The following is a 13,220-nucleotide window of genomic DNA, read 5'->3' as shown; positions in this document are numbered from 1 at the left end:
TTAGTTGCAGGTGGACACAGTACCTTTTTATTTTATTCATTTGTTGTCATGCGGTGCTGAGAATTGAACCCAGGGCCTCACGGGCTAGGCAAGCCCACCACTGAGCCCCAACCCCACCCAGGACCACCCATGAAGAAACAGAGTGGCAATGAAACAGAAATACTCTTGGGTTCTGTTTTCTGCCCTGTCACCCCGCACAGGGAGCTGAGCAGAGGCCTCACTTGCTGGGCAAGTGCTCTGCTCCTGAGCTATACCCCCATCCCCTGGCCAGGTTTCCGAGGCTACCCTCCGTGTTCCTCCTGCCTGAGCCTCCTCAGTTGCTGAAATCACAGGCACGCACAACTGCGCTGGGCCCGATCGTTTTTTGTACTGTCAAATCTGTCGAGGTATCTGATAAGGATTTGAATCCAGAATTTGCAAAGACACACCTTGCTAATAAAAACAGAAATAGTACAATTTCCAAGTGAACAACGGATGTGAGCCGCCTTTTCCCTAAAGAAGATATATATCTGGTTCACGAGTCCTTGAAAGTCCCCTCTTCGGTCAGTGGGGCAGGACACATCTAAACCACGGTGGCACCTTCCTGCCCAGCACGAGCGCTAGAATCGAGGACAACCTGTGGGCAGGAACGGAGAGGCGGGCCTCTGCAGGCCATCCCTGCTCGTAGGAGGCACAGCTGTGCTTGGGCGTCGCGGTGGTCTGGTCACTTGCGGCTGTAGTTTCCCATAAAATGGGAGGGTGAGCCTTTCCGTACCCAGGGGACGGGAAACTCAGTAACCCTTTGAGATCAAGTCTGGGGGAGGCAGGTCCGCAGGCGCTCCCTCCGTTCCCTCGCACCACTTTGCACGCTCGGGGAGCAGCGCACGACGCCTCCCGAGCAGGAGCCCACGCGCACGCACGTCCCCGCAGGTCGGTCCTCTCGAAACGCGCGAGATCCGCCTCGCCTCCCCGAAATCGCGTTCCCCGGAAGGGGCCGCGGCGCCCGCGCGTGCGCATCGCTTAGCTTCCGGTCGGCGCCGCGGGTTGCGCCGTGAGAGGCGGGGCGCCTCCTCTCCAGGCGGCAGGTGAGGGAGTGGCGCGCCACTTCTTCCCGCGAGCCCGCGCGTCTCGCGCAGCGTGTGTTTAACCCGGAAGACGACTTGCTTCGTGGGGGCCTCCCAAGAGTTTCAAGACCCCGAAGCCCTGGGCGCCCCGCCGTGGGAGCCGAGGCTGCACGGGCAGCGCGTCAGGGGTCGCGGTGGCTCCCTCGGAGGGGAGGCGACGCGCGAGGCCCCGGCGGCCCGGGCGGGCGTCGGCAGCAGGGCGCTTGCTGCCTCGGCGCCCGCACGACGCCCGCCTCCGGCTGCACTGCGGCGCCCGTGCGAAGCCCTGCTCGGTGCTGACCTCGAGAGGGTCGAGCGAGGCCGAGGGTGTTCTGCGGGCGCTGAGCCCGTGAGCGTTTGCGAGGCTTGACTTCTTGTTGCTGCATTTCCCACATCGTGCAGAGGATCCTGAGTTGGATATCTTGTTAGTGATGTCCAGCATTATTTTGGTTGTGCCAAAACTGATTCAGCCACTGGCCTACTTGTAGCCCTGACTCCTTATGTGCTGCGTATTCTTCTGCAGAGCTTGTGTGTGCAAATGTGCACACTACTTTGTGTCTATGGAGGGCTACATTTATGTGCTGATATGGAGCCCTGGGCGTGTGCCATTTAATTTATCTGCCTCTCCACTCCATTTCTTGACTCGAGGTAGACCCTAAAGTGGTGTCCACAAAGCCTATTGAACTGCGGGCTTTTTGATTGTGGAAGTTGGGCAAAGAGCCAGGTAGGCTTTTTTTGTACTGGGGATTGAACATGGGGCACGTTACCCTTCTTATGTTTCTATTTTGAAATAGGGTCTCACTCAGTTGCTTAGGGCCTCCCTAAGTTACAGAGTCTGGCCTTGAACTTGCAGTCCTCCTGCCTCAGCCTCTCAAGCCACAGGTAGACTTTTGAAGATGTTAAATTTGATGCATGAGAGACCAAAATGGCATAATCCTGGGGAAACTTTATTTGGGGCTGGGGCTATGCATATTATTATACAAATCCTCTATATTACTCTACCTAAGAGGAATTTTCCTTGTACTTGAGGTACAATGTGGGTCTCAGTCACTGGAATAAGTGTGAGCATCCTTGTGTTAGATGTGTGTCAGCAACAAGGCAGAACCTCTGGGTATTTAAGGGAAATCAGAGAGAGAGGACCCTTGATTCCTGCCTCCTTGGTTGGGTTGAGTGACAGCCACAGTTTGTCCTCACTCTGTTTTGAGGGTGGTTGGGGACAAGCAGGTGAGGGCTTGTAACCTCCTCTTCTGGGAGCTGTGAGGCATGCCTACCCTCTGTTCTTTCCTTCCCCAGCTCCACCATCTCAGGAGACTGCACTTCCTCAAGAGAGGAACCTGGAGGAGGACCTACCACCTTTTGAAATTCTGAAAGTCATGTCCCTCGTGAGTTTTAAAATCATGTAAATATTTGTTTTCCTTATCCTGAAACTTCCCATCTGGGTTCCATTAGTTAATTTAGTTCTCAGAGGTCTCCATTATTAGGGACTGAAAGGCCCAGACAGCTAATTCCTGTCCTATTGCCTGCCCCCACAAATGCCCATGGGTCCATTCTACATAGCATCACATGTGTCCTGACAGTTCAGCCTTCTGCTAGGAGGACAGATGGAGCAAAAATACACTTTGGTTTATGAAATGAGAGCACCCTTTGTCAGAACTGAGGTGAAAAGAATGGAAATGACATTTGGGGATGTAGAAAAGCAGGGAGCTAGTGCTGGTTGGTCTCCATGTGAGTGTGTATGTAGTGTCCTTCTTTGGAAGAAATAATTGAGGCTTAGCTGAGAATCTGAGATTGAATGCCAGAGTTAAGATCTAATTTGAGGCTGCACAGAGCATTTGATTCTGGGTCGTTCTTCAATAAAAGAGAGAGAAGCGCAGAACTAAGGATGTGGCTGATAGCAAGTGTAGACTGTCAGCCTGGTGGGTGGTCAGATCACGTAAGAGCTTCGAGATTTGGGATCAGTTCTGGGTCCACAGTAACTGAGTGTGCCATTCTTTTCATTTTAAGAAAATTGGATAGTCACTAACAGTCATCCTTGTGTTCGTTGTTTTTCTCATGAAGAAAATGCTCACGATATATTCTGATATGATGAATTTAGGTTTCTGAGAAATTCTTGATGTAGGTGAACATCCTGTTTTTAGATAAAAACATTTTTATAAAAACTTTTGAACAATAATTAGGTGAAAGCCCATCAGGTATCTTTTTTTGTTGTCCCATCAAGGTAAAAACTGTAGGTCTTACCTTAATGGTGTCAAGCAGAGCAGGCAGCCTGTTTTAGCACACTATTGCACAGAATAAAGAAAACTCCATTTAGCTTTTTCATTTTCATCCCAGACATGCACCAGAGCTTTGGCTTGCTGTTTTAGTCTTGCCCACTTCCTCTGTCCCCGCCCCAGCTTTTTCATTCACCAGAACAACCCCTTCCTGCAAAGACTTCCAGTTTTTCTCATCCCACTGTGAAAACATCTTGAAATATACATGTATCATTTATTCCTCTTGTTCCAGGGGTCAGAATTTTTCAGGGATGTGGCTGTAGTCTTCTCACAAGAAGAATGGGAATGGCTGGAGCCGACTCAGAGGGATTTGTACAGAGATGTGATGTTGGAGACTTACCGCAACCTGGTCTCACTGGGTAAGGTGACCTGGTCTTACCAGGGGTCCACGGCCAGTGTCTCATTGGAGGGTTCTTCCTGCCCAGGGGAATCTAAGCCACCCTAAAACTTAAAATCTCAAATTATTAGTGAATAATAAAACACAGATACTCAGAAATGTATTCACGAATCGTGAAGCTCCTGGTCTAGTCCACGTGGGCTCTGGAACTAGACAAAGACAAGATGGATCTGGTGGTTTATTGAAGGGGGTCCATCAAAGGCAGGGGTAAGGTCTCAGGGGCAGAGTCTTGCTTCTTAATGTCTTGTAGTCAGGAGGTTGATTGACATCTGGCAGGTCACATCCATCTCAGGTACTGTGTGGGCCACAGCAGAGTGGGCTAGAGATTCACATTGACCCTGAGCAGCTGACCAGAGAAAATGTCCATTGGTCATTCCCAGACACCAGATGTCTCTATCCACTAGGCTTCCACGCATGGTGACCCACATGCCACATGGCTGGCTCCTGACACGGTCTGTCAGCTTGGATCTTACTCTAGGGCGTTTCTGTCCCCCCCTGGTCGGTTTCTGGGTGTCGGTGAGTTCTGTGAGTGTTGGTCATTTGGGGAGTGACTAAAGGGCATCCCACTAGCTGAATCGATTTCAAGTAATCATTAAGTCGTCTTCTAGCTTTCTTTTTGCCACTGCCTCTCCTGTGCAATGACCCAGCCCTGAGTCTGAGTTCTGGCCGTCCCATCTCCACTATAACTGCGTGGTCTTTTTCTTCTCTTTGCCAGGTCTTGCCATATCCAAACCTGATGTGATCTCCTTCCTGGAGCAAGGCAAAGAGCCCTGGATGGAGGAGAGGGTGGTGTCAGGAAGCCTGTGTACAGGTGAGTGAGGCATCAGTGGAGAGAGGGCAGAGCTGCATCAAGGAGGTGGCCCTTGGCATTAGAAAGTCTTCCCTTCAAGTTGCCAGATTCAGAGGTCAGGTCTCGCATACAGGTCCTTGATCTTTCCTTCCTGAAACATTTATTTATCGTCTTGTATTTAGTGATTGAGTGAATACAAGTGTTACACTTCCTAAGAAAGTATTTTCTTTTTGGAAAGAGATGTATGTCCTTTAACCACTTTTCTAAAGGGATCTGTGTCAGCTCTTTATTTTGGAGAACAATCAACAAGTGTTTTTGAGCTTGTGTCATGCACCACAGTGTATACTGGTGAGGGGGCCACACCGTGTCCCCGCCTTCGTGGAGCTTAACTGCCAGAAGAAATAGACATGAACACATGCACGCAAGCACATGCACAAACACGGAAAAAAGAAAAGGTCATCTGGGCCGCACAGCAGGGCAGCTGGTCCAAGGAGGAGGCGTTTTCGCTGAGATGCGGCCTCTGATGGCCCCTGGTAACCACCAGCTATGTGTGTGAAAGCTGAGTCAGGGAAGCCCTGGGTGCCTCTGAGACAGATGGCCAGGGTGGCTGGAGTCGAGCAAGGCATGGAGCATGGAGAGAGGAAGGTGCACCTTGGTGTGAGCCGGGGACTGCCAGGGGTCTTGCCCATGTGGAGGATCCAAGCCATGATGTGTGGGGCCCACCTGAGAATGTGTAGGTAGCATGTTCCTCACAAGTTTTTTGTTTGTTTGTTTTTTTGTGTGGTACTTTAGCACTGAAACACATCCCCAACCCTTTTTATTTTTTATTTTGAGATGGGCTCTTACTCAGTTGCGTAGGACCTCACTAAGTTGCTGAGGTTGGCTTGAACTTGCAGTCCTTCTGCCTCAGCCTCCCAAGTGTCTGGGATTACAGGTGTGCACCACTGTGTTCACCTTGTGTTTCTTTTTTCTTTAGCTTTTCAATATTTTTACTTGTAGGTGGACATAATACTTTTATTTATTTTTAATGTGGTGCTGAGGATTGAACCCAGTGCCTCACACGTGCCTGGTAAGTGCTCCCCAGCTCCTCATGTTTCTTTTCATTGGTACCAGGAATTGAACTCAGGGGCCCTCAACCACTCAGCCACATCCACAGCCCAATTTTGTACTTTTTTTTTAATATTTATTTTTTAGTTGTACACAATACCTTTATTTTGTTTACTTATTTTCATGTGGTGCTGAGGATCGAACCCAGGGCCTTGCATGTGCTAGACGAGCACTCTAACACTGAGTTACAACCCCAGCCCTGTATTTTTTTTAATATATTTTTTTAGTTGTGGATAGACCTTTATCTTATTTATTTACATGCAGTGCTGAGAACCAAACCCAGTGCCTCATGTATGCCAGGCAAGTGCACTACCGCTGAACCACAGCCCCAACCCCCTATTTTATATTTCATTTAGAGACAGGGTCTCAATTGCTTAGCACCTCCCTTTTGCTTTGAATTCACGACCCTCCTGTCTCAGCCTCCTGAGCAGATGGGATTACAGGCATGCTCTACTGCACCCAGCTCATGGTTCCTAAAGTCACAAAAAACACAACGTTTAGATTAACAAGAAATACGAAGGCATGATGGAGAAGAGATTTGAGTGAGCAGAATGTTGGAACCTTGTTTTAAATATTTTCCTATATTAAGTATCCTAATTTAAATCATTCAGAAATTTGTGTATTTTTAGGAATGTTAGAGTCAGGGCCAATAATGGAGGAGGAAAAAGCTAAACTAATATATTTTCAACTAAGAAGTGCTAGTGATAGCAACAATCTCTAATTTAAAATAAATCTAAAAATAACGAAATAGCTGTCTAGTGTTTTTTTGTTTGTATTTGTTTTTTAAGACAGGGTCTCTATAGGTTGCTCAGGGCCTCAATACACTGTCTTGGCTGTCCTCAAACTTGGGATCTTCCTGCCTCAGCCTCCAGAACAGCTGGGATCATAGGTGTGTGCCACCGCACCTGGCTGCCGTTCATTTTTTTAACAGTCCAAACTGCTCTTTCTGATGTAATCAAGTTGCTCCATAAAGTCGTTAGCATTTTTTATAAGACAAAAGGCAGGTAAATAACCTTAGTCTGGCCCCGTCTCAGCGTTCCAGATCTCCTGTTGGTGTGCCTCCTCTAGTAGAGTCAGTTCTATGGCTCACGCGTGTTGGTAAGGCAAGGCTTTGGTGGCACAGCTTGCTCAGATGCATTTAAAAGCACTGGGTGTGGACTGGGGATGTGACTCAGTGGTGGACCACTTGCCTCACATGCTCAGGGGCCTGAAATCAAAGTGTCCGTAGTCCTCAGATTTGGACTTTGAAATTGAGGGAAGTGTCTCCTGTGAGCCAGGGGACTCACGAGTCCATCTGCTACTCTGTTAAGTAGGTCTTTCAGCAGCTACTACTACATGATGCTTAGGTCTTGATCCGTTTTGTTTTGTTATAACAAAATACACGAAGCTGGCTCACTTATAAATAAAATAGGTTTATGTGGCTCATGGTGACTAAAAGGTCCCAGCATCATTGTGCTGGTGTCTGGTGAGGTCCTCCTGGCTGTGGATCATAGCATGGTAGAAAAGTGAAACGGTTACATGAAGAAGGGCCAAGCATATATGGCGGCCTCACATAAAGCGGCTCCCTCTCAGAACTGGTCTATTGACATGAGGCCTACCCTGCTCCCGGGTGGCAGCCGTTAGCCCCTTCGGAGGGTGGTGTTCTGTGTTCTAATCACCTCCCGTTGGGCCCTCCTCTTAGAGGTCCCACCACCGCAGTGCCATCTCATGGGGACCATGTCCAAACCATGGTGCTGGGTGTGACAAATAGTTGACAGTCCAGGTTCGTCATGAATAAACTACCAAAGACAGTTGCCTTCTAGCTGTCTTCACTTGTCACAAGCCTGGAGAAGGTGCCAGCACAGTGTGTACTAATATAACTAAGAGTCAACACTTCACTGTTATCCCCAACAATTAATAGTTTGTCTTTACTTATCTCCATTTGAATTTGATGTACTCACAATTGAAATGTTTAATTATGCAAAACTCAAGTACTTGTTAGAAGTGAAAACCAAAATATTGTATTGCTGACTGTTCATAAGATTTTTAGATATTTTTTTCATTGGTTGTTCAAAACAGTGAGTACTAATGCCCAAATAGCTCCCTGTGCTGTTCCAGATCTCATCAGGAAAGATGAAAACACAGAAGAACTCACTTTTTTGGAGGGTGGGGTACTGGGGATTGAACACAGGGTGCTTAACCACTGAGCCACAGCCACCCGCCACCCCCCGCTTTTTTGTATTTATATTTTATTTAGACACAGGATCTCGCCGAGTGCATAGGCCTTGCTGAGTTGCTGAGGCTGGTTCTGAGCTCAGAGCTTCCTGCCTCAGCCTTCTGAGCCCCGGGATAAGACCTCACTATATTATTGCTGTTTCACATTCACAAGGAGTTAAGTAGACACAGAGGTTAGAAATCAGGATGATAGTACTTTCTTTGGATAGTAATATAATCAGAGATGTTTATATTTAGAAGACTGGGAAAATGCTCATGGAGTCAACACTACACTCTGCCATTGATGGATAAAATCTGACCATTTAAGGCAGATGTGATAGATTGGCACACAGAGAAAGGCGTGTTTTTAAAGGCTTTTCCTTGGGAGTAGCCAAGGTTTTTTCCACATAGTTAAAAAAGAGCAGTAAGGTACTGTGACTTTGCTCCTCCAACAGTGGCCACGGGGCATAGCTGGCTGTCCCACACCATTTTCCTCTGTCCACTGGCCAGCTTTACTTCCGAGGTCTGCTGCCATCCTTTGGTGCCCTTTCCTTTCTTCCTTTCTTTGGTGGAATGTCCTCACCACTGAATAGGGCCGTACAGGGGGACATCGTGAGTGACTGTTTGGAATCTGTCTCGCCAGATGCATTACTGGCCACAGTAGAGGCTTGACCTTCCTCCTGCACAGCTGGTGCCTGGAGGTGTGTCTTTACCCTGCCTCGTTGCACTGTCTCTTCATGGAGTTGTGTGGATGTACTATGGTTGTAGCACAAGGTCTCGAAGTGACAGCAGCCACATCATTTTCACAAAACCTCATGATCTTTCACAGTCTTCCTCACCTTCTGCTGTAGAAGCAACCTTTATATTCCAATAGTTTTTGCTTAATACTTTAACAACAAAATGAGCAAAACCGATATGCCCACCATACAAGGCAAACACGTACCCGTGAAGTCCTCCCAGGCCATATGCTGAGAACACTTCATGGCCTGTACAAAAGCACCCATCTGCTTTCCCCTGTGGTTCCTTGACATCAAGCTGACAGTGAGTCTTTTTTAGCCAAATGGGGTTGGTAGCTGTAATAGTAACCACCTCAACTGAAATCTCGGGCCTGTGAACTCTGGATCTAATACACCATTCACTTTTTGCTTGTAATTTGAATAAGCAGCAAAATATGTAGTTCTGGAAGGGACCCACCCTTCATCAGTTGTGCCTGATCATCTTAAAACAGGGCGCTTCTTGTTCCTAAGTCACCGTAGGCAGTGGAAAGGTCCAGGAGAGGCTGCTCAGTTGTTGGTGGCTTTGCCGTGGTGGTCAGCTAAACTTCAGTGACAGAAAACGCCACAGAAGCCGCAGCAGCCCTGTCAGCACGGCCTCTGGGTGCCGAGGCAGGACAGGGCGAGCCCCACTTAGTCTTACTTTTTGAAATTGTGATAAAATACACATAACAAAAATTACCATGATAACCATTAAGTATACAATTCAGTAGTGATCATATCCACTACTGTGCAACTGTCGCCACTTTGAACTTTTTATATCTTGTGAAATCTCCATGATTTTGAAAAATACTGAGGATGATGTATATTCAACAAATGTATCTGTTTTAAGTGTGATATTAATGAGTGTGACCATCACACAGTCAAGGCAGGACATTGGCATGACCTGAAGGCTCCCTGGGCTCTCTCATGCTCCTCCCACATGCTCCTTCATGCTCCAGGCAACAGTCATTTCTGGGTCATGTCAGATCATATCTGTCTCTTCTAGTGTCTCATGGAAGCTTCTTTTTCTTTGCTGGTACTGGGGCTTGAACCTTGAATCCAGGATGCTCCTTTGAGCTGCATCCCCAGTCCTTTTTATATATTTTTTATATTTAGAGGGTGTCTTGGTAAGTTGCTGAGGCTGGCATTGAACTTACAATCCTCCTACCTCAGCCTCCCAAGCCTTTGGAATTATAGGTGCAGGCCACCACACCCAGCCATAAAGACTATTTTTTTAAAAAAGTGATTCAGAGGTGATTGAGATATACACTAACATGTTTAGAACTACTCTTATCATCTCTCTGATTACCACCCTCGTTTCATTTATGGTATTTGTTTTTCTTTCTCTGTTCTACTTGGCCACCTTTTAATTGCTCTGCCACACTCAAGAGCTTATAAGTATTATTTTGAGCCTAACCTTTCCAGTTTTTACTAAATTTCCTTCTAGAAAAGAAAAATAAAACATAACTGTTTTTTTCTTTTTTAGTCTTGAAATCCAGATATGAAACCAAAGTGTCACCTCCAGAGCAGCATGTTCATGAAGTCAAGTCGCCCCGGTGGGAGATAATGGAAAGACTTGCAAGTTATGGTCTCAGGTGCTCGGGTTTGCCTGGCAACTGGGATTGCGAAACTCAGTTTGACAGACAACCAGGAGGTCCAGACAGGCACTTCAGTCGAATGTTAATCAGTCATGAAAAAATACCCACTTTGAACCCGCAAACATCCCTCATTTTTTACCAGAACATTCACACTGGAGGAAAGCCACATGGATATAATAAGTGTAGAAATGACTTCTGGCAGGAGGAATTCCTTATTAATCATCCAGGAATTCATTCTAACGAGAAACCCTATAAATGTAAGGAATGTGGGAAGGCCTTTAAATATGGCTCACGACTCATTCAGCATGAGAATATTCATTCTGGCAAGAAACCCTATGAATGTAAGCAATGTGGAAAAGCCTTCAATTCTGGTTCCAATTTCATACAGCACCAGAGAGTTCATACTGGCGAGAAGCCCTATGAATGTAGGGACTGTGCGAAGGCCTTCAGTCGGAGTTCGCAGTTGATTGAACACCAACGGATTCACACTGGTGAGAAACCCTACCAGTGTAAGGAGTGTGGCAAGGCCTTCAATCGGATCTCACATCTCAAAGTGCATTACAGGACTCATACTGGGGAAAAACCCTATGCATGTAAGGAGTGTGGGAAGACTTTCAGCCATCGGTCTCAGTTGATTCAGCATCAGACTGTTCATACTGGCAAGAAACTCTACGAATGTAAGGAATGTGGGAAAGCCTTTAATCAGGGATCAACTCTCATTCGCCATCAGAGAATTCATACGGGGGAGAAGCCCTATGAATGTAAGGTGTGTGGGAAGGCCTTTAGAGTGAGCTCCCAGCTTAGGCAACATCAGAGAATCCACACTGGAGAGAAGCCCTACCAGTGCAAGGTGTGTGGTAGGGCCTTCAAACGGGTGTCACACCTCACCGTCCATCACAGGACTCACACGGGCGAGAAGCCGTATGACTGTACGCAGTGTGGGAAGGCCTTCAGTCACTGCTCCCAGCTGGTTCAGCACCAGGCCTCTCATGCTGAGGGAAAGCCCCGGGAACACGAAGGATGGGGGACGACCCTTGCTCGAAGTGCCACTGCGCTTCAACACTCCAGGCTGCGGAGTGGAGAAACACGCACGGATTTATCGAGTGCAGAAGAGGCCGCCGTCGGCACATACCCATTGTTGATCATCAGGGAGTTTGTGTTGGCCAGCAGCCATGTGAATGGAAGTCAGGGGAAAGCCCAGCAGCTCAGGCCAGCCACAGCTGCCAGCTCCCGCACCTTACAGAAAGGCCTGAGGGGGAAGGGGGTGGGAAGGCCTTCGCTCAGAGCTTGTCTTTCATCTGAGGTTGTAAGCTCTACGGAAACATTTGTGGATATAAAGGAATGTGCTTAGACCACTATTTATCAGGCGGGGAAGGTTGGGGAATATTTATCTCTGACACATTCAGAATCATATTTTCTAACTTCCGCTTACTAATTTCAATAAGAGTCAAGTTTTAGTTTTCTTGGGGGTGGGTGAAGAACTGACTGAATTACTCCTGGATTACTCCCCGGGAAGTACATCATGCAGGTACCATAAAGGGTGACGAGCAGGTCGTTCACACCAAGGGGTCAGACGGCCCATGCTCTCCTGAGCACTGCGTGCACACAAGCCGGGGAGCCAAGCTCAGACACACCACGGGTACTGGTCAGCCTACAGAGACCCAGGCCGCACAGCAGTGGACAGAGTGGTGCCAGGGCAGGTGGTCATCTCCTGGTCATCACCATTTCTCTGTGTCCCTATTTCAGGAAGAGTCTGTTTGGGAGAGTCTCTTAATTTCCCCATGGGCAGCTTGTTTTGGGTCGTATTTTGTGACTTCTGTCACAGGCAGGTGTCATTTGCCTGCCCAGAAGCTGTGGCAGCTCACCTTATTGGCAGCATCGTCTCTTGCTTAGGATGTGAAAATGTCAGATTCTCATTTTCCAACCTCCTGTGCCACTCAGAGTGACCAGTGTGTCCCACTGTGAGTGGGGCTTTTGGGGAGCAGTTCGCTCCTTCCCTGTGCACTTCCCATTGTTGGACATCTTCACGTGGGAAGGTGAGACTGCAGCTGTCGTGGAGCCAAGAGGAGGAAAAAGGACCTGGAGAAGCCGACTCAGAGCCCGGAGACCCCAGGTTGGGGCAGCCTGATGCCTCTGTGCGAGAAATAAACCTTCACTGCCCATGTTTTAGTTGGGTCTTTTGTAAATTTGCATCCAAAAGCATTCCAAATGATATAACTTCAAAAATATTTAATTTTTTTTTACGATTGATAAGTGTGGCCTGAAAATGTCAGCTTTGATTGTCTTTTTTCATGGCTAAATATAGGGCTGGTTTTTAAATATGTTCCATGAACTTCAAAAAATGTATGCATTCTACATTTTTGGATATAATTTTTGAAATAAATCTGTTAAAGCCAGTGGGTTTTAATGATAAAATTCTCTATATTCTTATATAACTTGATATATTGGATCAGAATTTCCTAAAATTGACTTTTTTAAAAAAAAACAAAGTCCCGAAATTCCTGAGACTTTTGCTTTTTGTTGTTTGGGCTGTAAGGACGTTACTAATCCTCTACGTGCATGTTACACCTTTCTTTTTTTAAAATATTTTTTTCATTGTAGGTGGACACAATACCTTTATTTTAATTTTTACGTGGTGCTGAGGATCAAGCCCAGTGCCTTCCACATGTGAGGCAGGCGCTCTGCCACTGAGCCCCAGCCCCAGACCGAATGCCACACCTTTCATCTTTATGTGGTGCCCACCTCTGCCAAGTACAGCTGCTGCCTGTTCTGTCAGGTCTCACTGGACAGCCCTGCTCGTCCATTTGTTGTTTGACGCCTTTGCGCCACTGGAATGTTGCAACAGACTGGCCACAAGACTATGTTTACTGTCGGGCTTTTTAGATAGAAAGTTTGCTCCTACGTGGCCGAGTAATTCTTTGACTATTTATTTTCAGGTTTTGTATACTAATTTTAATGCCTTATCTCTGTGTGGTGTGCTTCTCCCTGTTACAGGCTGGGCCTTCTGGAGGCTGAGGTAGGGCAAAGG

At 47.2% G+C, this 13,220-nt stretch overlaps 1 protein-coding gene across 1 annotated transcript; it reads left to right on the top strand.

The window, feature by feature from the left end:
* Positions 1-1,448: 1,448 nt before the first annotated feature.
* Positions 1,449-12,230, top strand: Znf582 (zinc finger protein 582). Its single transcript, XM_071605144.1, has 5 exons — positions 1,449-1,806; positions 2,376-2,464; positions 3,585-3,711; positions 4,465-4,560; positions 10,081-12,230. The coding sequence occupies exons 2-5, from the start codon at positions 2,456-2,458 to the stop codon at positions 11,541-11,543; spliced, it is 1,695 nt and encodes a 564-aa protein (XP_071461245.1). The 5' UTR covers positions 1,449-1,806; positions 2,376-2,455; the 3' UTR covers positions 11,544-12,230.
* Positions 12,231-13,220: the final 990 nt, after the last annotated feature.

Source organism: Marmota flaviventris, chromosome 18 (assembly GCF_047511675.1).
Source record: "Marmota flaviventris isolate mMarFla1 chromosome 18, mMarFla1.hap1, whole genome shotgun sequence".
Taxonomy (NCBI): domain Eukaryota; kingdom Metazoa; phylum Chordata; class Mammalia; order Rodentia; family Sciuridae; genus Marmota; species Marmota flaviventris.
The sequence above is the reverse complement of the archived record's forward strand: the minus strand, read 5'-3'. Positions and strand labels throughout refer to the sequence as shown.